This window comes from Salvelinus namaycush, chromosome 23 (genome assembly GCF_016432855.1).
Source record: "Salvelinus namaycush isolate Seneca chromosome 23, SaNama_1.0, whole genome shotgun sequence".
NCBI classification, from domain to species: domain Eukaryota; kingdom Metazoa; phylum Chordata; class Actinopteri; order Salmoniformes; family Salmonidae; genus Salvelinus; species Salvelinus namaycush.
Genome location: NC_052329.1, coordinates 16,854,058 through 16,881,847, shown reverse-complemented (window position 1 = coordinate 16,881,847; position 27,790 = coordinate 16,854,058). Strand labels below are relative to the sequence as shown.

The 27,790-nt window shown below is 43.1% G+C and overlaps 2 protein-coding genes across 3 annotated transcripts in view; both read right to left on the bottom strand.

The window, feature by feature from the left end:
• Nucleotides 1–2,408: 2,408 nt before the first annotated feature.
• Nucleotides 2,409–13,961, bottom strand: LOC120018125 (PHD finger protein 12-like). Its single transcript, XM_038961127.1, has 13 exons — nt 13,137–13,961; nt 12,445–12,626; nt 10,281–10,353; nt 9,479–10,092; nt 6,400–6,532; nt 5,881–6,042; nt 5,503–5,649; nt 4,357–5,221; nt 3,909–4,085; nt 3,722–3,817; nt 3,544–3,626; nt 3,262–3,400; nt 2,409–3,065 (listed from the first exon to the last, which is right to left on the bottom strand). Exons 1-13 carry the CDS (start codon nt 13,200–13,202, stop codon nt 2,647–2,649), a joined length of 3,156 nt encoding a protein of 1,051 aa, XP_038817055.1. The 5' UTR covers nt 13,203–13,961; the 3' UTR covers nt 2,409–2,646.
• Nucleotides 13,962–16,815: 2,854 nt separating this feature from the next.
• LOC120018123 (seizure protein 6 homolog) overlaps nt 16,816–27,790 on the bottom strand; it is a 143,651-nt gene continuing 132,676 nt past the window's right edge. The window contains exons 10-18 of one of the 2 annotated variants that reach the window (XM_038961125.1): nt 25,218–25,414; nt 24,306–24,500; nt 23,276–23,467; nt 20,179–20,373; nt 20,010–20,048; nt 19,720–19,828; nt 19,240–19,345; nt 18,768–18,776; nt 16,816–18,055 (exon numbers count right to left, since the gene is read on the bottom strand). In XM_038961125.1, coding sequence (XP_038817053.1) covers nt 18,026–18,055; nt 18,768–18,776; nt 19,240–19,345; nt 19,720–19,828; nt 20,010–20,048; nt 20,179–20,373; nt 23,276–23,467; nt 24,306–24,500; nt 25,218–25,414 — 1,072 coding nt within the window. In that variant the 3' untranslated portion in view covers nt 16,816–18,025. The remainder of the gene's footprint in view (nt 18,056–18,767; nt 18,777–19,239; nt 19,346–19,719; nt 19,829–20,009; nt 20,049–20,178; nt 20,374–23,275; nt 23,468–24,305; nt 24,501–25,217; nt 25,415–27,790) is intronic. The other variant, XM_038961126.1, reaches the window with a different exon arrangement.

Genomic DNA, 27,790 nt, shown 5'->3' with positions numbered 1-27,790 from the left:
CCTTGTCTCCCGTGTGAAAACACCTTTGCAAGCTAATTTGGACTCATGGGAGATCTCCTGTGAAAATATCACAGCCCTCTTATCAGCTACAAGATGGTTCGAGTTTGTAGTGATTGCGCAACTGGATAAACCAGAGTCTCTACTCTCTCAGGGCAAGGGCCATGGAACAGTTAAAAATAGTCAAATACCAGAAAGATTGTTTTACCATTAGACCTACATATATTGCAACTGTTAGCTTTGGCATAGCTGTACACGACCACCACCTTCTGGATAGTTCACTCACAACACGATGCATTACTGAAAGAAAAGCATTTTAGATCATTGACCCCATGTATCAAAGTAATACAAAAAACAGGACAAGGAGGCATTTTTAAGTTTGTTCTTAAAAAAAATCGTTCTATATTTACATTGTTTTGACAGGAAGAAACAGACAAAGAACGCTTATTTACAGAGTACAAGAGTGTTAAAACGAGAGCTAAAACAATCCGACACCATTTACACCATTCAGCATGGAGGACACAGGACTCTGAACAGGTGTTTAACAAACTTTTCTGCAAAACTACCAAATATCACAAAAGGAGTCCATGGGAGGTACTGTACACTATACAAACCGACCACAATGGTTTATGTCCATCAGTGTAGGCTAGTGGGGGAGCTATAGGAGGACGGGATCATTGTAATGGCTAGAATGGAATCAATGGAACGGTATCAAACAAACATATGTAAACCACGCTTGACTCCATTTAAATCTTTTCTAGCCAGTACAACGAGCCCATCCTCCTATAGCTCCTCCCACCAGCCTAGACTGATGTACAGGATATCCAACTGAAAAGCACCGAATCAATCCTATTTACATTAATATACTGTACATACAAATGTGTGTATAAGCATGTAAGTGTGCTAGCTACCTGTGGTGCAAACGTAGCAACAAATATTGTGTGAGTACTACAACTTCAATATCACAAAATAAAATGTTTGGGCTACATGAGCCGTCTGAAAAATAAGAAAATGTTAATGTACCAGTCATAGGTTTGGACACACCTATTCATTCAAGGGTTTTTCTGAATTGTTTTTCTATTTTCAACATTGTAGAATAATAGTGAAGACATCAAAACTATGGAATAACACATATGGAATCATGTAGTAACCAAAATAATTATTAAACAAATAAAAAAATATTTTAGACTCTTCAAAAAGCAGCCACCCTTGGTCTTGATGACAGCTTTGCATGCTCTTGGCATTCTCTCAACCAGCTTCATGGAGAACCAACAGTCTTGGAGTTCCAACATATGTTGAGCACTTGTTGGCTGCTTTTCCTTCACTCTGCGCACCAACTCATCTCAATTGGGTTGAGGTCGGGTGATTGTGGAGGCCAGGTCATCTGATGCAGCACTCCATCACTCTCCTTGGTCAAATAGCCCTTAAACAGTCTGGAGGTGTGTTGGTCATTGTCCTGTTGAAAAACAAATGATAGTCCCACTAAGCGCAAAACAGATGGGATGGCGTATTGCTGTCGAATGCTGTGGTAGCCATGCTGGTTAAGTGTGCCTTCAATTCTAAATAAATTACTGACAGTGTCACCAGCAAAGCACCACACCACCTCCATGCTTCATCATCCATTCACCTGCTCTGCTTCTCACAAAGACACAGCGGTTGGAACCAAAAATCTTACATTTGGACTAAGACCAAAGGACAGATTTACACTGGTCTAATGGCCATGTTTCTGGGCCCAAGCAAGTCTCTTCTTATTGGTGTCCTTCAGTAGTGGTTTCTTCATGGCAATTCAACCATGGAGGCCTGATTCATGCAATCTCCTCTGAACAGTTGATGTTGAGATGTGTCTGTTACTTGAACTCCAAAGCATTTATTTGGGCTGCAATTTCTGAGGCTGGTAACTCTAATGAACTTATCCTCTACAGCAGACTCTCCCAACTCTGGGTCCTCCTTTCCTGTGGCGGTCCTCATGAGAGCCAATGCACTTGAAGAAACTTTCAAAGTTCTTGAGATTTCTGGATTGACTGACTTTCATGTCTTAAAATAATGATGGACTGTCGTTTTTCTTTGCTTATTTCAGCTGTTCTTGCCATAATATAGACTTGGTCTTTTACCAAATAGGGCTATCTTCTGTATACCCCCTTTACCCTGTTACAACACAACTGATTGGCTCAAACGCATTGAGATGGAAAGAAACTCCACAAACTAATGTTTAACAAAGCACACCTGTTAATTGAAATGCATTCCAGGTGACTACCTCATGAAGCTGGTTGAGAGAACGCCAAGTGTGTGCAAAGCTGTCATCAAGGCAAAGGATGGCTACTTTGAGGAATTTCAAATTTGTTTAACACTTTTTTTGGTTACTACATGATTCCATGTGCTATTTCATAGTTTTGATGTCTTCACTATTATTCTACAATGTAGAAAATAGTACAAATAAAGAAAAACCCTGTAATGAGGTGTCCAAACTTTTGACTGGTACTGTATATGTATGTATAACTAGACTGGCAAAAATAAGTGACAAATACTTTTCAGTCAGTCAATCTAAATAAACAGATTTGAGATAATACTTAATTTCATGCAAATGTATAAACAAAATAAATTAAAATATATATTTTCCCTGTGTAACAACCGGCTCCCCTTAGGCTTCCCTTAGGTTTGACTGGGAATAGATGAGAAAGGGAGAGTTTGGGCTTTGGCACAGAGTTGCAATTGGTGGAGTTTGATAGTCTGTTTGTTTGCCCCCTCTTGGTTGGGGGTGGTATTGGCGGGGGTGGTATTGGCAGTGCCAGTGGTTCCCTCTTCTTTGGGCTGCTTACTGGCGAACTCAACAATGCTGAAGACAAACTGCATGCAGCCCAGTTTGATGTAGCTGCCATGGTGGAGCAGCGCTGTGCCCTCCCAGCCGGCCCCACTGCCACCGATCAGGCTGGAACTGCTGGCTTTGCAGTTGCAGGAGAGCCTGGGTCCTCCCTGGGGCTGGCAGCTCATCACTCCCCCCAATGGCATCAGACCAGTCCTGTGCCCAGCCTCGGTCCCCTCCTCCTGCTGCTCTCTCATCTTACAGCGGCCTGAAGAAAGAGGGCACCATCACTCAAGTCTCCTATAGACACACAGGGTTGGTCAAACCACACACACACTAAGACTCTACAGGTTTAAGGTGATGGGGCATACACCCACCCACATGTTGCACAAAGGAGGTATAGGGGGGGGGGGGGGGGGGGGGTTCAAACTCAGCTAAATTGCGAGTGTGTGTGTGTTACTTACGGACAATGCCCTGCACTTTGGACACCAGGCCACTGGCCGGGCTGGGCAAAGTCTTCTCAGAGAAGTCACAGGAGTAGAGCACATTGTCCACCGTGGTCCCATGCTCACTGTAGTTGAGCAGCTCGTAGTGCTTGGTGTTCTACACACAGGTACAAACCATCAGTCATGTCTGTAGTGCTACTGTTATTTCAAATAGTACTCACAGATCAGGTCATAGCAATGGGAAAAATATTTACTTTGTGTCTCGAATACTTTGCGTCTCGAACAGGACAGACAACCTACCCCGTCGTAAAAGATGCAGGCGTGTTTTCCAGATACATAATTACAATGACCATAGTTTGTAAGGCACACATCCATGTCAGCACCTACAGTGGGTTGTCAGAGAGAGAAAGACTGATGAGACTTTGTTCCATGTTGAGTAAAGATCACAGTATTTTGTAACAACATGGGCGGTCCTTACCAGCTCCTATGTACAGGGTCCTATAAGACATGTTGATGGCTCCTCCCTTCCCCATGAGTGGATAGAACGTTGCTCTCGCCTGCACCTTCTGTTCTTCTGTGATGGGGACAGAATGTTGAGGGATGACATTTTATAACATTCCTATGGCACAAATTAAACTGCCACACGTCAGGTTAAGGGGGCTTACCCTCTGTGCACGGCGCGGGAGATTGAGGTTTGAGGGCGACGGTGGTGGTGGGAAGAGGGGAAGCGGTTACACAGCTGCCTTGGGGGACTGGGGGTGCTTTGTGGGGGAACAGCTGCTGTATCCTCTGCCAGGCCAGGAGTTTGACCAACTCCTCATCCAGTTTACTCAGTTCGATCTCTGTATGAACAACATCAGCATGTTTCAACGTCATCATAGACTTCACGTGAAGCAATCCTGTATCACAGCCATCATCTGTCAGCAGAATTACAGGCCATTTAATCATCACTATTTTTGAAGACCAGCATGGCCAAAACAATAATGCAATATTTTAACTTTATTGTTGTTGAATAAAGTACCCATTTTTAAACTGGACAGAGAGAGGTGCTCATCACCTAGCCCTAATTATGAACAGTGGTACAGGTAGAATGGTGTTGAGGTAGCTACTTACCTCCATCCCCTTCCATCACAGCCTTCATGCCACCAGACAGGTCTGCTATTAAGGGGAAGAGAGAGCTGGGGAACATGGAGCTGCCCTTAAGATCTGTCCCTGGGGAGAAACCGGGAGGTGTGGTGGTAGGCTGTCTTGCTGTGCTGGAGTCTTTGATGGCTCTGGGTGGGGTGAAGACATGGACACCTGGGGTGGGGGTGGGGCAGAGCTTCAGCTCACTGCAGCAGCTCAGAGGGTTGGCCTGAGTCCCTGCCATGCCTGGAGGAGTCCCGTGGGCCTGGCTCTTTATGTCCTGCCCTGTGGCTGCACACGTCAAAGAGGAAGGTGGACAACCTTTCTGGGTGCAAGACTCTAGGTGGCTGCCCTTCCCAGTTTTAACCTCCACCCCTCCTCTCAGGTGGTTTGGCAGCCCCAGAGCAGAGGTTGGGAGTGGGGCTGGTGGGGTGAGTCTGTGCAGCTGGAGCTCTGTCTGTTTGCAGGCGTCAGAGGCAGTGTTACACACTACCGGTCCGTTGGCTTGCACAGGCTGCTCAGTCAGGGGCCCGTTGGGTTTCCTGCACTTCAGACAGTTCTGACAGGGCCTCACCGGGCAGCTGCAGCTCTCCTGGCCTTGCGAGAGACCCTTCAGTACCTGGGCCCCCTGGGGGCCATCAGATGTACTGCAGGGCTTAGAGCAGGGGGCAGGCAGGGCTGAAGCTGTCCTTTCTGCAAGGGGCAGAGAGCTGTTCTCCTCTAGGGCTACACAGGGCTTAATGTCTTTCTGTTCCTTGTTTGTCTGTTCAGAGTGCCAGTCTGACGAGGACTTCTGCTTGCCAGATAAATGTCGCATGATGCTGCACTGCAGCGAGATGACGTCTCGAAGCCACTGAACGACAAAGAAAAAAAACAGTTTGGTGACAAGAACAAGCACCTTCACCAATCCAGTAACTCAAATAAATACATTTACAGTTATTACACTTTCAATAATTGGCAGTTAATCCCCATCATGTCTGGACCATTGTCTCCTCGCTGGGCCAGATCCCATTGATTTGTTTATCACAAAAAAATCTAAGTGCTTTAGATGTTTCTCAGGTACAGCCCAAAGGAACCACTGAATCGCAGAGTAGTAGACAGATACTTGTGTGTGTGTGTTTCTGCCATACCTACCTCCTGTTGCTCCGCCTGGCTGGTAAAATGCTGAGGGGAGCAGTCCTGGGATGGGACACCATTACAGATCAGCTCCCCGTTACGCACCCCTGCAGGAGCCAAAATGGCCGGGGGGTTCTTGTACTGGGACTTAATAGCGTCAGGCACCTGGAGGAACAAACACACATTATTTACAGGAGTGAACTCCCACTGTGGTTCCTCTAATTCTTAAAGAGGAAAAAGATTTGGATATGTGGTGAAGCTGAAGCAGCTTAGTTGACAAACCAATACTTTGTTGAAAATCTGTCTTTTCATCACCATTTCAAATTGAAGACTAGCAAAAACCGATTTCATAACATTATATTTTACTCTGGGACAGACTCAGCGGGCATAAGCTACCTTGAGCGCCTTCGTTTTGTGGTGGACACCGCTGCGGACAGGGGGGTTCTGTCGGTGGACCCGTCGCAGGAAGCCCACCTTGACGGCATGCTGGGATATCCTATCCTGGAACTGGTCTAAGAGCTGGCAGCGGCTGGTAAGGGACAGGCTCCTCTGGTTCAGCTGGAGAACAGGACAGGAGGCCATGTCAAGAACAAAGCGACGTATATCCCTGAATCAACCACTAGCTTGACACCCTATGCACTTGTAACAAGTCTACAGACTCTAAAGCTCAGCTGGAGAACAGGTCATGTCAGTAATGGAACAACTTCTACATACCAGGGTTGAGAGATATCACAATATTATCGCATTTCAGTGAAGCTTGATATCGCCCAAAGAACTACAAACCCTATTCCATTTACAGAGCCATTCCTGTCTAAAAATCACCATATCCTTATTGTTTAGGCCTGCCAAAACACAAACCCAGTTCCATGCATAAGGATGCGGGGGGGGGGGGGGGGGGGGGGCTGCTCCTCTTACCACCAAGTGCTCCATATGGTTGGGGCACATCCACCTGCCTGTGGGCATGGCAGTAAGTGGGGGGTCCAGGCAGTCCATGTGGAAGAGCAGGGGGCAATAGTCACACTGAACCAGGGGCGCCATTCTGCAGCTCCTATAGAATAGACAGGAGGACGATAGAGAGGAGGACAAAGAGGAGGCAGTAAGCATGGACTAGCAAAGTCAGCCAACCAACTAGAGTCCCAAAGGTGTGTTGATATTAGGGCTGTGGCGGTCATGAAATTTCATCAGCCGCGATTGTCAAGCAAATAACTGAGGGTCTCACAGTAATTCACAGTTAATTAACAAAAACACATTTAGCATCTCCTGGCTTCCACGCATAGCCTGCCATCCACTGATGCAGAACTTTGGAACATCTACATTTAAACAAATTGAATAAATCCATTATTATTTTAGACGGGTCTAAAGAAACATGATATGAAGAGAATGTAGTCTATTTCAGAAGAACAGAATAGCATACTCTGAGTTGTCCATTTAGCAGACAAGATTTGCTTACAATTATGTGGCATTATTTTATTGTATGAAGACTACAATTGAACATGAATAAAATAGAAAGGATATTTTCTCCAAACAATGAGTGAGTACGCACATTGTATGAAGACTGTGTTTAGCAGTTAACTGTGTTTAGCAGTTAACAAAGAAACAGGTACTCCTATATACTTAATTTAGAGTTATTTATGTAACTTTCGTTGCGAAAACAAATGTTGGGCTACATGTTTGATTGTTAATACATTCTAAGGCTGCATGATGCGACTAATGATGATTTGAAAAAAGTTGCAGGAAAGGCATGAGCTCTGCTTTGTTTTTTTGCATAGGCTGTACACACTTCATCAGTCTCTCATTCACAATTTGACAAGGCCGGCAGGACCCCTTTGAGTGGCCGTAACGCCCCTTAAAAAAATCCATGCCTTTGTGGCCAGTGGCCGATTTGTCCTTGGGCTGAACATAATAATTATAATTCCCTTCTCCCGGGTGGGAGTTCTGAAGCACCTCATATTGCTCTCCGCCACGTGATTGGGTATTTCTCACAGGCTACAAGTGAAGACAGACACATTGGGGATGCAACTGTGCGTGTCTTTATCCAATTCCGAGGTGCATATTGAAGATATTGGAAGAACTGTCCACATTTACTTTCCTCAGCCAACATAAAGCAAAAACACTATCCCCCATAGTACAAAAGTTGACCTATTCTAGAGTGGCTTGCGAAAGTATTCACCCCCTTGCCATTTTTCCTATTTTGTTGCCTTACAACCTGGAATTAAAATAGATTTTTGGGGGTTTGTATCATTTACATAACATGCCTACCACTTTGAAGATGCAAAATATTTTTTTTATAGTGAAACAAGAAATAAGACAAAGAAACTGAACTTGAGCATGCATAACTATTCACGCCCCCAAAGGCAATACTTTGTAGAGCCACCTTTTGCTGCAATTACAGCTGCAAGTCTCTTGGGGTATGTCTCTATAAGCTTGGCACATCTAGCCACTAGGATTTTTGCCCATTCTTCAAGGCAAAACTGCTCCAGCTCCTTCAAGATGGATGGGTTCTGCCGGTGCCCCTCTGCTTGCCTGGCGGTGCCCCTCTGCTTGCCTGGCGGTGCCCCTCTGCTTGCCTGGCGGTGCCCCTCTGCTTGCCTGGCGGTGCCCCTCTGCTTGCCTCATGTGACACTTAGTTAAATAAAGTCCACTGTGTGCAATCTAATTATGTGACTTCTGAAGGTAATTAATCAAATAAATAATCAAATGAGTAACTACCATTTATTTGTTGAGTATAATTCAACATGTAATAAGAAATAAGCCTTTACATCTGGACATCATATATAAACTATTTATTCATTGAATTTACAGAAAATGTGCTATATCGGGATATGAATCGTTATATGAGAGTTTGGCCATGTCGCCCAGCCCTATGTCCATTACATGAAATCCAAATAAAAATGTATTTAAATTACAGGTTGTAATGCAACAAAATAGGAAAAATGCCAAGGGGGATGAATACTTTTGCAAGGCACTGTATTCTGTGCAAGAAAGAAATATTCCAAACTTAGTCTGGGACAGATGTGTTATGCGATAGAGCCCAAATTAATACAAAAACTGTTTTTTTTTTACACAGAGAGGCTGATGCAACAGATCAGAACGTTTAGCTTAAAATGTTGATAAACTATTAGGCTATTTCTCCAGATAAGCACAGCAATGCACACACTGCAGTAAGTGCAAATATTCCATTAGCGGGAAAACACCATTAGCAAAAGTGACCACAAATGCAATTATGTATGTAATGCTTATATTATAAAGATGCATTTATGGTGAAAATGATCTTCCCTAAACTCAAAACACACGCGCTGCGTATGTATGCCAGTTAGGATCTACACCCATTGTAAAGCGGATTAATGTGCTTAAATTTTTAAAAGTTATTTGGCCACTTTAGTTGTGATACAAACCTTATCAAAAAACATAGGCCTATGGGCTAGGCTACTTGAGGTGTGCGAATAGGATTTGGAAAAGTTGCAAAAAAGGCACGCGTTGCTTCTTGGCTATCTTGCCTTACTGCACACAAGCCGGGCATGATTCACAAGTGATAGGCTAATGGTCACCCATGACACTCTTCTTGATTTAATCTTTTCTTTACATATATGAAATAATAGAAAGCAGAAAGCTCTTTTTAATAGAGCCCATCACTCTGTTTTCTCATCACAATTCCATAGCCTATAGAAATGTTGTGTAACATGAGCTATCACAAAGTGTTTGATTCGATTTTTTAATACATTTGCATTGATGTCAGAGTGATTAAAGGGAAAATAGAGTGCTGAGTACCAGGCAGTTAGCAAGTTTGGTAGGCTACTAATGACCATCAGCAGCATTAGAGCTTGGAGATGCCCAATTATCGTGACTAAACGGAAATGTGGAATTTGACTGCCGTTATGACTCGTGACCGCCGGTGTGGCAGTAATACGGTCACCATAACAGCCCTAGTTGATATAATTGTGTAATGACAAAATTGTGGGTTTGATTGACTAATTATTGGTAGGATAGGTCATACCTGGTGCAGGAGAAGCACACCCTGACTGGCAGAGGAACGAGGCCGTTGGGGTCCATCTCATGCTGTGGCCTTCTGAAAGTCTTCATGATCAGCTCCTCTTTCCTCCTCCGTTTACTGCTGCCTGGCAGTGCTGTGGTGCAGGTGAGTTCGTTGGGCAGCTGGAACTGCGAGGGGTTCCGCTCCATGGCGGCGGCGATGAGCAGCTGGAAGGGCCTCTTGAGGAGCCGTGGTGTGGGGGTAGGGGTGGTGGTGGCTTGCTCAGATTCTGAGCTCTGGGCCTCCACCTCCTCCTCTGCCTTGGCCATCTCCTCGTCTGCCTCGTTCTGCTCCTCCGAGGGGGTGTCCGTGTCCGTGGAAGAGGTGTTGGAAGTGGGAGTGCCAGGACGGCTGCTGGCCCGCCGCTCAAGGCGCTCCAGACGCTCGAGATGCACGGCAGCCACCCGCAGGCCGGGTCCAGCTGCTCCGACCCCGGGGGGCAGCCTGTCCAGACGCAGCGTGGTGGTGGTAATAGTGGTGGTGCCCCGCTCCAGTTCAGCTGCAGGGGAGGAGCGCTTGGAGAGGAGCCTCTCCCTCTCCAGCAGGCCATTTGTCCGCTCAGCCTTCTGCTCCCGCTTCTGGGGGTGACAGTCAAATAGCAGAGTCAGGGACCAGCAAGGATCAGACAGTATTCCCCACCACTAGGGTTGTTTAAATAGTTGGAATCGTATTGATACATTGAAAACAGGTCTTAACAGGCTAATACATCTGAAGCATAAAAACATCTCTCTGTTGTGAGCATCATCACATATTCTTGAACACTCACCTTTCTACGGACATTGCAGCGATGACACATCCAGTCACCAGGGGGCAGCATTTCTTCACTCAATGGTGGGTTACTGTGGGAACCACAAAGAAACAGCAATAAAAAAGGACCTTCATGCTCCAGTTATTTCATTTATAGGTAAACTGTGGATCAATTGCCATGTAAGCTTTATAAGGCCTAATGCCAAACTCACAATACAGCCTGGATGCTCTGACCAATGGTGTATCACAACGGGCCGTGATTGTGCGCGACCCTATAGGACTCCCAATTGGCCCAGCGTTGTCCGGGTTTGGCCGTCATTGTAAATAAGAATTTGTTCTTAACCGACTTGCCTAGTTAAATAAATATAAAATATGCACTTTTGAGGCATAGGCTATAATAGGGGTGTAGAGAAGTGATGATGTAATTGACCTGTGCTGGAATAGGTCTGTTTTGAAATATGACAACAATGTGTAAAGCACACCAAAATACACATTTTAACACTGAATGCCAAACCCTACTTTCAGGCTTGAGTGTTTACTGTTAGAATGGCTTCTTTTCCAAATGCCTGTCTCCATCTAGTGGGATTAATGTGACACTGCCTGGCATGCCCAAACAAGAGAAGACAGTCAATATTGAACACAGTTTTTACTTTAAGTTTTAAATCACTAACGCCTGGAAAAGTAAGCACTACTAATATGGCCCACAACCATGTTGTATTCGAGACCGGTGTCAGATACATTTTTACTCGGTCTCTGACAATGAGGACTCAATTTCTTCGAGACCAGTAGAGTAAAAAAAAAACTCCTAAATTACCAACTCCCATTCAGTCAACGCATAAAGCCACTTCGCCAGGCCAAATACAGACACTCCTTTCACATCAATTTCTTATTGCCTATTGAAACCTGGGCTTCCTACTTTACTGGTAACATTAGTGTCCTATATTTTCAACTTTGTCACGCTCGTCAGAATTTCCTTAGGAGGGAAGAGTGAGGGAAATTATTTGAAAGTGGCATGCTTACTGTTAGTAAGGGGAGACCAGGGGAAGTTGTAACATACTTTTGTATTTTTATCTATTATAGACATGGGTTACTGGTAATATGCAGAGTGGCTCTCCATTTGCCCTCAGCATGCATTTAGTTTCACCATTCTGAATGTCTAAAGAATCAATATGTTCTTTAAATTTGAACAAAGAACATTTTGAACTGTTATCATCTTGGCGATTTCACACAATTACAACCATGGCCTTCAATTAGTCTCGCTTTAGGTGGTCTCAAACACAACACCTGGCTGTGATGCTCATAACCTACATTATATCACCCAGTTTATACAGGCTGCCATCATAATGAATTGTTTGAATGCTTTCAGATGTTTCTAATCTAGAAAATACTCAAATATGCAGCTACTGCATAGGCAGTTGTCAAGGTGATTGTAGTATGTAATTTAAATCACATGTCAAATTTCACAGTCAATGACTACCCAAGGGGATATGCAAATGTTCAATTTGCAAAGACCGAGATTATCCTCAGTATTGTAGGTGGAAAGCCTTGCACTGTAGCCTAGCTACCAACCAAAACCTGCACTGAACTGTAGCTACCAAACAACATGATTGATAGCCAGATCTTGCACAGCTGTGTGGTGCAAATACCTGAATGGATGAGTCCCCGAAATACAAAGAATAATATGCTCATCTCAAATCGTGTTATAACCGCGTTTGATCAGCTGAATTATCATAATTATATTCCTGTTAAAGCCCAGAGAAATGTCAGTAAAATGGCGCTGAAATAAAACGTTTTTTTTTTCAAGGGAGGTCGCCATATTGTAAACAGAGGCACACGAGCGAAGAGCAGCCTCGACTACATTTTTTGCCAGCGTTTCCCAGCGCTCTCAGTTAGAGCGAGTGAGTGACGATGCCTGGAGACATGCAGACCGAGGCGGGGGCTGGTTGCAACCATTCGGCGGCAAATTTTAACCAAGTCCTGGTTGCTGTGTCACAATCATCTTCATAGTATGGTTGGAACCCCCCCCCCCCCTTAACGAAACTAATGTGTGGCATTTTGCACAGCGGCATGGTTCTGTAAAGATGATGGACTGTCTAGACAGGAGAGCCGCAGTCATTCTGAATCCAGTAAACCATGCATGATCCTTCCCAAGCAAACGGTAGTGGGATACTTTTCACACATACCAGCATTGTAGATGGAAGGCGGCTGGACAATGGTCACAACACAGAAGGTCCCCTCCCTCATGACAACTATCACAGGTATCGTGGTTGGTGGCCCTGCTCTTTCTCCGAACGTCCCTTTCACTCCTCCGACTCCTCTTTTCGCCATCCTCTGACTTGGGTGGTGCGAGCAGTGTTTGAATTTGCTGTAACAAGTTGAACATGTCAGAAATCTGGATCGAATTACTCCCAATTTAGGCTTGTTTACTTGGTTGCTAGCACATCAAACGAATAAAGCTAAAAAACAGTATGATTCAGTATCATGTCAGTAACATATCTTTTTTATACTAGTTAGTTATGACAGTAGACTATAAATCGCCTCCTGCTGGAAGCTAGGGCCTTTACTGTAACGTCTAGTCAAGGCAACTAAAATATGGTTTAAAATGTTCGTTTCGCTATAACTAGAGTAATAGCACAGTGTTTCCCATAAACTAGCTAGCAGATAGGTGTTTTGTCTTCAACTTCATCCTAGCCAACGCGGCGTTAGGACAAAATTACTGCCTCAAACTATAGTTAGCTAACGTTATTTGCTTCCATCTTGTTACAGTATCTGCTAACATGTCAATTTTTCTGGCTAGTTAGATATCTAACAAACTTAATTAAATGGCTGCATTTTAACGGACATAAGTAACGTTGTGTGTGGTGACATGCCTCACCTCCATTAAACCCCCAGAGGTATCCAAGTCGTACACAATCGTTGGAGTCTCCATTTTGTCCCACATTCAACCAGCAGTCGACGACTTCTTGCAAAGAATCCTATGGAACCAGCTACTGTAGCTAGCTAGTAGTGTCGTTCCACGCCCAGTCCCACTGGCAGTGACAGTCGACCCCCCCCCCACACACACACGCAAGTTTGACAAAAAATTGTCTTTCTCTGTCTATTACTGTATATCGTAGGGAATAACGGAATCAGCCAAGGTTAACAGTTAACTAGCCGTACGTAGCGACCTCGTATGCAAGTTGGCAACCGCTAGCTAGCTGCTTTATCTGAATGTGATATAGGCACACACTAGACTGATAGCTAGTTATCTATTTAGTCAACTGTAGCTAGCTAACGTTAATTAACAACACCATCCATTAAGCCATGTTTGCTTGCTAACTGCTGGCAAGAATCTCACGAATGTTACGGGTTTCTCACAAACCTCAACTTTGAGCCTATTCTAAACGGTCTTGTTGTCAGGTTGCTGAACGACTGTGAATGTATCTGCGAGGCCTAGCCATGGTTCTTGTTTTTGCTCCTACTGCTCCTACTAGCTGAAATTAGACGCTTGAAAATTCTGCAAACCCGCTCGCTTCCACTTTGCATTGTCAACAGTCAGAATACACAAAATGTAAAATGTTCGCAACGTTAAGTGTTCCTCCCAATCAAGGGTTGCAAAATGCGTTGTTGTTATTCTTCCAACAGTACAGGATCCCCCAAGAAATGTATTTTTGTTCTGAAAAAGCCTATGCATCAATGCTGCTAGTGGCAACATCCTATCCGAGTTGGCGCAACCGCGAACGAAATTACGTTTGAGCATGCGCATTTCAAGATTGTTGAAAACCATGGCCGCCACAGCAGAGAAACGCTTGTCACTAGTCAACACAGCCACAAAATCAGCATTGGGTATATCGTAAAAATTCATGAAAACTAAAATGTCCTTTTTAGTCTTAATTTAAATTTACGGTTAGGCATAAGGTTAGCAGTGTGGTTAAGGTTATGTATAAATTGGCATTTTAAGAAGATACATTGTAGAAAAGGGCGGTGTTTAGCCATAATTACAACTTTGTGACTGTGGTAACTTGAGACGACGACGTCAGAAAGGAATACCAACGTCATGCCGCTAGAGAAGCCCTCAAAGACAATCTTTGGTTGCGGATTTCATCCCGTTTTTTGGTAGATAGCCATCACCTGGCTAGCGAAGGTTATTCATATTAGTTAGAGCTGCTAAATTGTGAAATAACAGATAGCTAACATTAGCTATTAGCTAAGTTAACTACACCGCCGTTTGCCTAGCTTGCATCATGTTCCCGCTTCAACGAGCTATCTCCCCTATTGATGAATGACCACCAACGAAGCTTACGAGCAACACTACACTCCTCATTTCAATGTAGCCTACGTTATGGTGCCCTCCATCTAGCTGGACAGATGGATCAAAGTTTTGCCCAACCGGCCGCCTGATGGCAGTATTATTCATTTTATTTCGTAAACGCCGCCATTTGCTATTAGGCTACAACATTTGAGTTTGAATGAATGAGGATAGGTAGTACTGTACATAATGTTGTCTTTTTTGGGGAGTATTTGTCAGCATATTTTACCATAAGCACTTTTTGTCCAGTCCCACCCAATTTTAGTAAACCGGGTGCCAGTGTGTCTGCTCTTTTGTCAAATGTTTAATCTATATCGATGCTTCCTCGCCTAACTATATTTGGTTAGAAGTGGAAGTTCAGTGGCAGAGGAAAACGGTGGAACAAGACAAAACTGGATCAACATTCTGCTTATTTTCTCACAGATCAGGAAACATCTAATAGCAATACTGGTTTCTGTGCCCCCCAAAATAATTTGTTACGAACAGAGTCCACAACATTTTCTAGACTTAACTCATTCTCAATCTTTCAAGTTAAACCGCTCCCTGGTTGCAGTATTTTTGCTGACCAGTAGATGGTGCTGGTGCAACATGACAAGACAATAGTGTGAGCCACAAGTATACAGCGAGTCAGTTTCCCCAGCAGTTATTAATATATCTGCCAGTTATTCCCAATCGCTGTCTGTTACAAATGTCTGCTGATATCAGAAAATGTTAGACTATTGTTCATACATACATTACCTGACTATAGATGGTACCAGACCACAGTGCATGTTGATGGTCTTGTCTACACTGGTAATCTTACCCAGGGTTGGTATAAGGGTCTATATGGGCAAATATAATGTATAGGGAACAGTATACATTTATGTAGCCTATACGGGAAGACCACCCCTTCACCGCTACACTGGGCTTAAGTCTGCTAAACTACACACTAGTACACTACACTGGGCTTAAGTCTGTTACACTCTGAACTACACACTAGTACACTACACCGGGCGTAAGTCTGTTACACTCTGAACTACACACTAGTACACTACACCGTGCGTAAGTCTGTTACACTCTGAACTACAAACTAGTACACTACACCCCTACACCAGACACGAGTCTGCTACAGCTCCAACCCCAAACCCTCTACACCAGGGCTGCCCAACCCTCTTCCTGGAGATCTACTGTCCTGTAGGTTTTCGGTCCAACCCTAATTTAGCATATCTGATTCAGCTAGTTAAAGTCTTGTTGAGCAGCTAATTAGTTTAATCAGTTGTGTTAAATTAGGGTTGGACTGAAAACCAACAGGACTGTAGATCTCCAGGAAGAGGGTTGGGCCGCCCTGCTCTACACTGTCAGAGGTAGCTCCATTCATGTATACTTTACTTACTTTGACTCATTAAGGAGCATAGGTCATCTGACAAAAACTTCCTCCAGTGTGCTCTGTTATGCCGTTTTCTCAACTTCTTTCTCAGTGTTATGCCGTTTTCTCAACTTCTTTCTCAGTGTTATGCCGTTTTCTCCACTTCTTTCTCAGTGTTATGCCGTTTTCTCAACTTCTTTCTCAGTGTTATGCCGTTTTCTCAACTTCTTTCTCAGTGTTATGCCGTTTTCTCCACTTCTTTCTCAGTGTTATGCCGTTTTCTCCACTTCTTTCTCAGTGTTATGCCGTTTTCTCCACTTCTTTCTCAGTGTTATGCCGTTTTCTCAACTTCTTTCTCAGTGTTATGCCGTTTTCTCAACTTCTTTCTCAGTGTTATGCCGTTTTCTCCACTTCTTTCTCAGTGTTATGCCGTTTTCTCCACTTCTTTCTCAGTGTTATGCCGTTTTCTCCACTTCTTTCTCAGTGTTATGCCGTTTTCTCAACTTCTTTCTCAGTGTTATGCCGTTTTCTCCACTTCTTTCTCAGTGTTATGCCGTTTTCTCAACTTCTTTCTCAGTGTTATGCCGTTTTCTCAACTTCTTTCTCAGTGTTATGCCGTTTTCTCCACTTCTTTCTCAGTGTTATGCCGTTTTCTCAACTTCTTTCTCAGTGTTATGCCGTTTTCTCAACTTCTTTCTCAGTATTATGCCGTTTTCTCAACTTCTTTCTCAGTGTTATGCAGTTTTCTCCACTTCTTTCAAGGAAGTTCTTGCTTCTTTCAGCTCTGCTTTATTCATGTATACTTATCAGGGCAAATTCAGATGAACGACTCAGCGGGCAAAACGGTAAATTGCATCTTGAAGTGAACCAGTAATCCTTAATAAATGAATTAATAAGATGGTGTCCAATTTTTTTCTGAATAGTAACTTTATTGAGGACGTGTTTTGTTCATGAAGTGGCTTAATCAGTATATATACAATGCATCAAAACTAGATTATAGAATTATAATATTGTCATCATACCTGTTTGTATGAATAAATATTATAATGTGACAATGATAAAAATAGAGTTTGAATGGTGATGCGTTCTCCTACAGAATCAGCTATATTATTTTTGACAAATACATTGCATCAGTTTTTAAGAATTCCCCAATCCACAAAACTGACTTCTTAAGCTTAACCTTCCCTGGTTTTCATCACAAAACAAATGGCACTAGAACACACTTTGCCATGGACTTTTCAGATGTTTGCCAATCCAATATCATTAATGAATACCTTTTAATCAGCATTTTGAAGACATACATACAATTGTGAACAAAAACGTGAATGAGAAGAAATTAAATAACTTTTTCTTTGCATTACTATATCTCTATTTTATGATCCATATGAAATCAACAATGTAATAATCTAAGCTGAACTAATGACGTATCAGAAATATACATGATATGAACATTGCTTAAAAAGGGCCTTTAATTTAAGGCACATTCTGATGTTTTTAATCATAGGAGGTTGCATTAAAAAAAGAGGTGTGTTTACATGTTTTTGAGAGGGTCATCTTTGCAATTTGGAGATACTGTACAAAAAAATGAAAATATGTTTTAATTGTCCAGTGTATTTGAAAGCTTTAAGAGTCCATCAAGTAATTATGATATCCCTCCAATCATCACTTGAATAATCTAGCTCTATTGTGTTTTGCCTTCTCTCAAAATAAAAATGCCCTACAAGCTGTGTGAAAAACATATCCTGTTGTATTTACACATTTTATTTTTCGGACTACATACATTTTTCGGACTAGATACATTTTTCGGACTAGATACATCATTTCCCATTTGTGAGGTTCCACATTGGACTGACATCTTTAGAGTTTGATCATATCAGGATACAAACTGTACAAACACTGCTGTTAGGCCATTTCTGTTGAAGCTCTACAAAAATAATCATGTTTTCAAGTCTTTGCAGTGATGGCCAATTTCCACTGTGGGCTGGGCAGAGATATGTTCAGCAGACAGAGGAAAAGGTGGAGGCAAGTAAAGAGCGGTGTGTGTTATCGGACAGTGGAGTGTAGACAAACTTCCACTAGGCAAACCGGCTTGAGACCAGACCTGTCGATGCTGAAACACATAGTCGTGCCTCTAGATGGAAACCTCATACTCTCTTGTGTCCTGTGAAATGAGGACAGAGTTCTGAATTAGGGACAAGCTTGTCACAAGAAGGTATAGGGAGACAGAAGTACAGTAGACCATATTTCTACTATGATCACAAACGCCATTCCTCTTTTTGTGAACGAGCCATGTGATAACAGACATCTGTTTGTAGACTATGATAGGGATATCACAGAGATACATTTAGTGTGTGGAGGTGGTCAGCCCAAACTGCGAGGCTTTTCCATTTTCTCCTGAGAGGAGACAATGACTTTGAATTGTCTATACACATCATTGTCTATACACAACATTCACATACATCCAGTATATATTTATTTATATTCCAGACTCTGACATTGCCCATTCTGATATGTCTTAATTTCTTGTTCGTTCTAGTAATTGTTTTCACTTTTAGATTGTGTGTGTATTGTATTGTAATGCTAAATATTGTTGGAGCTAGAAACATAAGCCTTTCGCTGCACCTGCGATAACATCTGTAAAACTGTGTATGCAACCAATAAACTTTGATTATATTTTTTATTTGATTTGAGAGGTTTGCCTCTCCTCCTGACCCATTTTTAAATGTGCTCAACCTACTGTGGGCTTTAGTTTAATAAGCTCACACTGTGTAATAGGTTCAGGCTGCAGAATCAGAGTGTGGAATTGATGAAGACTGACTGACAGACACACTGGAGGCTTAATAAGCAGGTTGTAGTCTAGCGCTTGGGCTCACCTCGTTGTTCTTCAGGAGTGCAGTCAAGGAAGTACAGAAAAAGAGACAGACAGATAGACAGACAGACAAACACTCGTTATTTATAGCATGAAAGCATCAGACTTGGGTAAAATATTTGACATATTTCAAATACTATTTGAACCCATGTCTGAAAACCATGTCATAGCACTCTGTCAAATAATGTCAAATTTACTTGGCAACCTTTTGTCTGTATCAGGTGTAATGAAATGGCCTTTATCAATGACTGAAGGTGAATGGAGTATAGCTTTACACCCCTCAATCCTATTTCTATAACGTCACTTAACGGGGAATTCAATTTGGTGAATGAACCTGCAATATGGCAAACCAGATGGTGCTTTAAGTGCATCATCTCATACACAAATGACAGTGCCTGAATTCAATCTTTTTGGGGGCTTACTAATTCCAACAGGCATCTTAAAGAACCAGTGAATATCTCTATAACATAACGTACTGTAGTCTCTGTTTCGTAGAGGGAGTTGTCGAAGGTGGACTCTCCTGGGATGTGGTCATATGGTAAGGAGGTGGACATGGGAAGACACATAGGCTTCCGCTGAACCCTAGAGAACACAGACATAGTGTCATAAGGGCAGCATAGTATACTTACAACATTATTACAGAGCCTGTTGGGTCTATAGCTATTGGTTAGACTCAGTGCTTGACTTGGGCAAAAGTTCACCGGTGTGGAGTACCGGCACATGAAATGTTCTACTGCTTGAGCTTCTGTTCTTCTTATAGCATATTAGTTAAAAAGCATTGTGGAGCTCCTACACCTAAATATAAACAGTACCGGCACCCAAAACGAGTACCAGAACTTATTTCAGTCCAAGTCAAGCACTGGTTAGACTACTACAGTAGGTACTATGGATGATGATAGCTTTCATACTTTCAAAGTATTTTGTTTATCTATATAAAGTATGCATACTAGACCTACTTAGAGAAGTAAAGGTAGATTCCGATGATGAAGACCATGATGAGGGCCACTGGTATAAAGACTGTTAGAGCTATGTTGGCTCCCTCCATGCTGTAGTCGGCACTGGCAACTGGTGGTAGAGGAATCAACAGGGACACACTCAACTGCTATGATAACCTAAAGATGCATTCTTCAATGTAGCACACTTGAAGTTGCTGTGAAGTATTGTATTGCGTTTTATTATTAGGTCTTGATTTGATGTATTAATTTGAAAGATCTAACAATTACTGTGCAAATATGACGACACTTACCACCTAACCTGCGTTCACTTATAAACTCAATTGAGGAGGCTGTAAATAAATGAAAAACATCAGAACACAGATGTAAAAACATACAGACATATATATTGTTCATCATAAACTACTGTGAACTAAGCCTGTGTGAACTACACAAAGGGGAGTACATGTTCGCAGTTCCTACCTCTACAGACAGGGGGCAGGCTGCTCCACTGTGAAGGGTGTCCAGGGACACAGCGGAGGACAGGCTCCCCTAGCAGCTCATGGCCTCTGAGGCAGGAGAAGCTCAGCGTCTCCCCGGCCTGGTAGAGAGGCTTCTCTGAGATCTGGGTGCTGTAAGACGGGGTGCCAGGGTTCCTGCAAGGCTCATAGTTCACTGCTGAGAGAGGAGAGGACAGGACACACACGCAGACACACACACACAGTCATCATATCATTTAATTTTCTAAACAGCTAGTAAAACTGCCAATCTAGCTAGTATATAACGTTCTGAGAACCATATGTTTCTTAGAGCTTGGTGAGAGCGTGGTTGTCCTATGGTTATACAACCTTCCCACAATATTCTGGGAATGGTGCAGGATACCCAGCTTGCACATAACATTCTAAAAACCAGGTGGAAATTTCTGTATTTCAGCATAGCTTTTCCTCATGGTTCTATTTAAAGTAATGTTCTCAGAACGTTCAGAAAACGTTAAGAAACAACTTTCTTCTGTGGGAATTTCAGTACTTCAGCCCAACATTTTCTACAGGTTTCCTCATGGTTCTATTTAAAGTCATGTTCTCAGAACGTTCAGAGAATGTTAAAGGTGAATATCCAGAAATCACACGGCCAATTCCTGGTTGTTAAAATTCTAATATTTTGCATAATTTCAGTTTTTGTGACAAAACAAGCAATGTATCGTGTAGAGAATCCTCGTACCATCTAAACCTCTGTGAAATATATTTTCAATTACGAAAAATACTGTATTTTCAGTTGTTTGAAGCAGATGTACAAAATCGAAAGTAAAATATGCAAAAACAATGTAACTTTTTGGGGGCGACCTGACCAAATGTATATAGAAATGTGAGTTATAGATCTGTCATTCTTATTGGAAGCATGTCTAAAAGCGGTAGGTCAGTTCTATGTGCGCTATTTCTATGCTTTTACATTTTTGTATTTAACCTGTTTTTAACTTCCCATTCTTAAGTTTCATTTTTGCATTTACTTTAGGTTTTGTACACCAGCTTCAAACAACTGAAAATACAGTTGGTACAATGATTCTCTACACTCTGAGGGCTTGTTTTGTCACCTAAACTGAAATTGGGCGAATTATTCGAATTTTGGCAACCAGTAAATGGCGCTGCAATTCCTGCATATTGCACTTTTAATGAAGTACTTGTTTCCTTTGACATGGGGTCTGTTTGAATAAACTAAAATGAACAGCTTTGTATTTATTTTTATTTTTTATTTTTATTTAACCTTTATTTAACAAGTCAGTTAAGAACAAATTCTTGTATAAGTAAAATAAAACATGGCATGCTAGCTCCATCCTGGTGACGTAGTACTAATTCCATGGATAGAGAACAGAAGATCATAGGTTTGAATCTCACTGACACCATGCCGCAATAAAACAATGATTAATGCTTAAAGGGACTGACAGAAATGTACAGAATGGTTACCTGGAGGAAAATGGGGGAGGGTCATGCTTTTTCAATTTCAGTATTTTTTAAATCTAGTCCAGGGGACGATCATGTACTTTGTAATTGATGAAATTTCAATATTTCTCAGGGTTGTAGAATTAGTTGCTTATTAGGCTATATATCGATGCGTGCCCTCATCTCTGATTCTCCGCTGGGCGCGCAATATCAATTATGCCTATGGACTATTTAGTGTGGTCTCAATCAAATTATCCATAGCATATAGGCTACGAAGTGCATGCTCAGAGAAGCACAGAGCAAAGCTGTATTTGTAAGATTGCTGCACAGCTTGCGCACAGACTAGCCTATAGCCTATGTTCTGTTCAGTTTGAGAAGGAGAGCGCGAGGGCCGGAGATCAACTTTGATAGCTTCCTACTACCATAATTGAAAAACAATGTTTCTTGCCCAAGATGTGTTTATGAGCGGTATTGACTTCACAATAAGCCAGATTCAAGTAACTTACAACTTGGTGCTGAAACTTGAAGCAGCAGCCGCAGCACAATGAATTGGAAATGGACAGCTCATGGTGCTGAAAGTAGGCAAATTTGAGTAGGCATAATTCATTTAAACAGTCTTCATTTTAATTAGACTTTACTAACAACAAGAGGGCTTTGTGTTGGATCCTATTTCTTCCTAGTTAAGAAATAAGAGGTAGGCCAACCTGTTTGTCAGACGACATTAGGCTCAAACTGAATAGGCTGCTATATCCATAGATGTGTCAGTCAATTCCTCCACCCACCATGCACTCTTTAAATAACAGCCCTTCACTGACACGGAGGTAGGCTAAGTTAAAACAAAGACTCGAATTGAGGGGGTATGAGAGGGTATGCCATAGGCCTACCTTTTTATTAAAGATAATGGCAAACTTTGCTTAAGAAGTAATCTAATTCTGTCACTATCAATTGATTAAGCTATTCACTTTCTGTACAATAGTAGATGTTTAAACACAGACAACTTTTAGCGAAATACTTGTGACCTGCGAACCCTCAACCTTCTAGCCCGCAGCCCTGTTTAATTTGTATTTATTTAACCTTTATTTAACTAGACAAGTCAGTTAAGAACAAATTCTTATTTACAATGACGGCCTACCCCGGCCAAACCTGGACGACGCTGGGCAAATTGTTCGCCGCCCTATTGGACTCCCAATCACGGACGGTTGTGATACAGCCTGGAATCAAACCAGGGTCTGTAGTGACGCCTCTAGCACTGAGATGCAGTGCCTTAGATCGCTGCGCCACTCGGGAGCCCATCAAAATGTGCACTATCAAAATTCCTGCGTTGACATGTAATGCTTACAGGATGAAGAACAGTTTATAAAACTGCAAATCTAAGATAATAAAACCTCCCAGGAAAACTTTTAGGGAACCATAGCAAAACGTTCTCAGAATCTCCCTGCAACCTAAAATGTATGTTCCCAGAACAGGCAAAATTTTCACTTTCGTTCTCAGAACGTTTAAAAAACGTTCAGTTTTACCAACGTCATTCCCAGAACCAATGGGAAATCAAAAATGTATGTTCCCACAACGTCCAAGGAACCATGTGCTAGCTGGGAAGTGTGTATGATGGAGATGTGTTATCAGGCTGAAGTCCAGGGGGTACATACAGACACATTTGGGTAGCCTCTCACTCCACTTAGGTCCGGAGGAGCCGTGGTTGTAGCAGGAGAGCAGGCTGTTTCCAGAGAGGGTGTTTCCCTTGTTGCAGATGTACTGGACTGTGGAGCCTACAGTGAAACGCGGGCCGGACATCACCCTGCGACTGTGCTCCACAGTACCTGGGTCGGCACACAACAGCACTGACACACACACACACACAGACAGACAGACAGACAGACAGACAGACAGACAGACAGACAGACAGACAGACAGACAGACAGACAGACAGACAGACAGACAGACAGACAGACAGACAGACAGACAGACAGACAGACAGACAGACAGACAGACAGACAGACAGACAGACAGACAGACAGACAGACAGACAGACAGACAGACAGACAGACAGACAGAGAAAAAATCAGAGCTTACTCATGTGCAGTGAATACAATTTAATTTAATTATATTATTAGTATTTGTCACTGCTTATTTGTGGTTATCCGATGCGGCCAGAGTGGTGCCTTTTTCTAAGTAAACTCTTCAGACACATAAACCCACTGAGCTGGAGAATAAAGAGATCATCTCTGTGTCTCAGTCTCTCACAGCAGCAAACCACAAACCCAATCCTGGGCCCAGTAGGATAGGGGTCAGTGTGGTAATAATGTTTATGTGACAGACGTCCAAATGAGGCTCCAAACCCCTGTGTCCTGTTACTGGTCAGTGATGCCGTGCCTGTCACTGTGTGGGATGGGATCAGGACCAAGGACACTCTGTCACACTATCCTGTCTCTACTCTGCAGCATCCAGGTCATCTGGATAAAACAGGAGTAATGTGTGGAGGAGCTGGAACACAGAGCCTATTCAACTCACTGGTACGTCGGTTTATAGAGAAAAAGGGTTGTGTTTTCAGGAAAGCAGTGAATGTTTTTACCCATCAGCCTCTGCTTTAGCCTGTCCTTAACTGAAACTGCCTCTCACACCTACAATGCACCTTTTGTATGCGCGTGTGTGTGTGGCGTGTGTGTGTGTGGTATTCACCTCTCTCACAGCTGGGTAGGTCTCCGCTCCAGGTCAGGTCCCACTGGCACATGAGCAGCTCTGTGCCCACCAGCTGGAAGCCTGGGTAGCACTGGTAGGTGACCACCGTGCCATGGACCAGCTCGGGGTGGGAGGTGCTCTTCCATCCATTGGTGATCTCTGGGAGCTCCGGACACGTGTCGTTACGAGGTACCTCTGTATCCACGAAGGAGGGAGAGAGAAAGAGAGCGAGAAAAAAAGGCACCTACTTTACAGAGCGCACAGAGCTGGAGTGGTGTGGTTTTGCATTCAAATGAATGAACCTCAGGACAAACTCAATAGAGGACATCCATTCTGTTGGAATTTCAATCTAGTGTGAAAAGTACCATGCATGGGGAAGTCTATCTGCCAGGCAGCATGGTTGTCCCTGTTCTAGCCACAGCAGAAGCCAGAGAGGGCAGGGCACCCTGCAGATGAGGCTAATGTAGACAAACACACGCAGTAATTGTGTTTGGGCCTCTGACGGGCACAATACCAGACAGCTGCACCACTTGGCTGGGCCTTGCTTTCCCTCTCAGTTAGAGGCATGAACAGACTACAAAACCACCTCTCTCTCTCTCTCTCTCTCTCTCTCTCTCTCTCTCTCTCTCTCTCTCTCTCTCTCTCTCTCTCTCTCTCTCTCCCTTCCTCTTCTCTCTTTCACTCACTCTTCTCTCTCTCGCTGCATCTTATCAGATGTCTGCTTTATGGGTTGGCTCTGCTCCGGTTTCGTGACGACCGTGCTGATGGAAGGGGCCCCTCTGACCATGGAAGAGTGTCTCCTCCTGAACCCTCTAGAACTTTCCTCCTCCTTACTCATCTCCCCTCTTCACTGGCCGTCTATCGCTTCAACTCTCTGTTCACACAATCTCGTAACTCACTCCGGGGTCTTACCAAAGAAGTGCACCACAAAGCCGTTGCCGTAGCCGTAGATGTTGGTTGCCGGGTCAGACTGGAACTGGATGGTGACGTCGGCCATGGAGGTGTAGATTTTGAAGTGTGGCCGTGAGCCTCCGTACTGGCCCAGTACCTTAGCAGTCAGGTCATCTCCATCATAGAATGTCAGCAGGTCGTTCTTCCCTATATTGAGGCTGGAGCACCAAGAAGGAAAATGTATTTCACCGTGCACAATGAATTGGCCTTCACGCACACTCTTACATTACTAGCTCATTTGTCCTATAGTTTCTTTGTCATTGTTTCCTGTATCTGTTTTAAAAACTTGAAAGCACCCTCACTAAAATACTTTTCTTGCTTTGAGACGTTCTGTTTTACTTTTCCATTTACTTTGGAGCACCATAGCTCTACTGACAAGAAAGTGAAAAACCATGTGGTAATTTGTCGCTTACATTTTTTTTACTATTGTTTTAAATGTGTCACCTGAGACAGAGCCCTCTCCTTAAGCACCAGGACGGGATGTGAATTAGAGAGGAAATGACTCTCCGCCAGAATAGGGAAGTGACACGTAACTCTTTCCTGTCTCTAATTAATCACAAATGGCTCCTGATAAAACTCATTACAAGGCAAGCAATTGTACTATTAATCACTTTGGAGTTTAACAGAATCCAGGAAAATCCAGAAAAATTTGAGCGATAAAGAGAGTTGGTGCTGTAATGCAGTCGTGTATCAGTAGTGTATTGTATGACATGAATAACAGAGTGTAAAAATGTCTGTCTTGTCAACTTGTTTACACTCTGTGAACGGAGTTCAGTTTCAAGATATTAAACATATGATGCACACACGTCTTGGCAAAGATCAGGTGTTTCAGACTAATGAAATATCCGCACAGCTTAGCCTACCCACTGGGCTCAGACGTCAATTCAACAACTATTCCACTTTGGTTAAATTTCATTGAAATGATGTGGAAACTATGTTGATTCAACCAGTGGATATTTTCTGCTGATGCATCTGTATTGCAACTCTAGAAAAAGCTAAATCTGCAGTAATTCATTGACTATTGAAAATGCATCTCACCTCAACAGAGCGGGACAGATTGAGAAATTGTATCAGCTTGCATAAAATTAGTTGTGATCGAGTTAAACAAGCCTTTGCATAGCTGTGCTGCCGTATCTGCAGAGAAAATCAATCATGCTTTCTATTGTGTGGCAGTGATTTGATTTAGTGTAATTTAAACACAGGCTCTGATTGACTCGGCTCACAGGCCCACATGCCTGCCACCATGTTCCTTCACAATGCATTATCTCAGACAACTCCTCATCTGTACCCGCATTTGCTTTTCTCCACCACTGAGAGAACTTGACATTTATGTCCAGTACAAGTTTCAAACTAGTTTGAGCAAAATTAATACCCCTCAATACAAATCACAATTAGACTAAACACAGTCATTTGGGTGTCATGATGGCTCCCCAATGGTCATTAGACCATTCTCCTTTTATCTCACAACTGCACCTCTTAGTTCCCAAACCTGAATGAACATTCTGATGGAAAATCTCGCTTCTAGTTCTCTCCTCTCTGGCTTGTGAGATCTTGGCTGGACGGGGATCCAGATCCACTGCCCTTCACTCCAACTCAACTCTCAGTGCTAGGCTAACGTACAGTATCCAGACTAGCAGGCTCAGAGTCAACACACTTATCAGCGATACTAGTGATGGAATAAGCCAATGAGTTCTCCTGCCAACTTCTAGCCCTGGGAGACAAACCTAATCAAGATAAGTGCTGTAACTAATATTTGATGCATCGATGCATAAAATATCCTGTCGCTCTTTTCACTAAATTCTCACCAAAGGCAAAGCACACTTTAATGGAAACGACCAGAATCACTGTCTTTCAAATCCTATTTAACTTTCAAACTATTCCAGTATGTGTGTGTACGTAAATGTATGCATGCATATTAACTAGAACTGGCGAAGGTCACATGCATGCGTGTTTGTGTGCAGGTGTTTATTCAGAATGTGTATTTCTAATAATCAAAGTTCATCAAGGCAGGGGCACAGCTTATTCTCATTCCCATACACTCCTAAACACTATTTAGGCGTTGGAGCACTCCGTCAACATTTGGAGCATCTGAACTTAGGCTGCTGAACTACACCCCCGGTGTACCATCCTCCACACCTGCATGTCATTCACAGCCCCATCTCCTGCACCTGAGCTCTTAACGAGCGCCTAGCTAGTACTCCTAGTTGGTCCGAATTTACCAGTCGTCATTAGTAGTTCCCCTGAATGAGTGTACCAGCCGTCATTAGGATCCCTGGTCCTGTGTGATTTTGGGAGCGGTGAACAGGACGCTGGGCAGTGATGAATGACTATAGAGGAATGAGATTGTTCTCATTACCGTGGTAAAGTGTTCCTAAACCCTGGTAACGAGCTTTAGGAAGGCACACTGTGCAATGGTGTTTCAGAATGCTGGCGTGACTAGTGGGACAAGAGGGAGGCATCAGGCATGGTATATGCAGGTTCATGGCACGAGAGTCTGTGTGTTCAGATTATCAGTGACTGGGCTCCAAGCACAA

What these genes read in the sequence shown, in the direction of transcription:
- LOC120018125 (XM_038961127.1), bottom strand. Translation starts at nt 13,202, where the DNA reads ATGTGGGACAAAATGGAGACTCCAACGATTGTGTACGACTTGGATACC. An exon ending in GCCTTCCATCTACAATGCTG is followed by an intron (nt 10,354 to 12,444) that starts GTATGTGTGAAA and finishes TGGTTCCCACAG; the next exon opens with TAACCCACCATTGAGTGAAG. An exon ending in ACAAAACGAAGGCGCTCAAG is followed by an intron (nt 5,650 to 5,880) that starts GTAGCTTATGCC and finishes TTGTTCCTCCAG; the next exon opens with GTGCCTGACGCTATTAAGTC.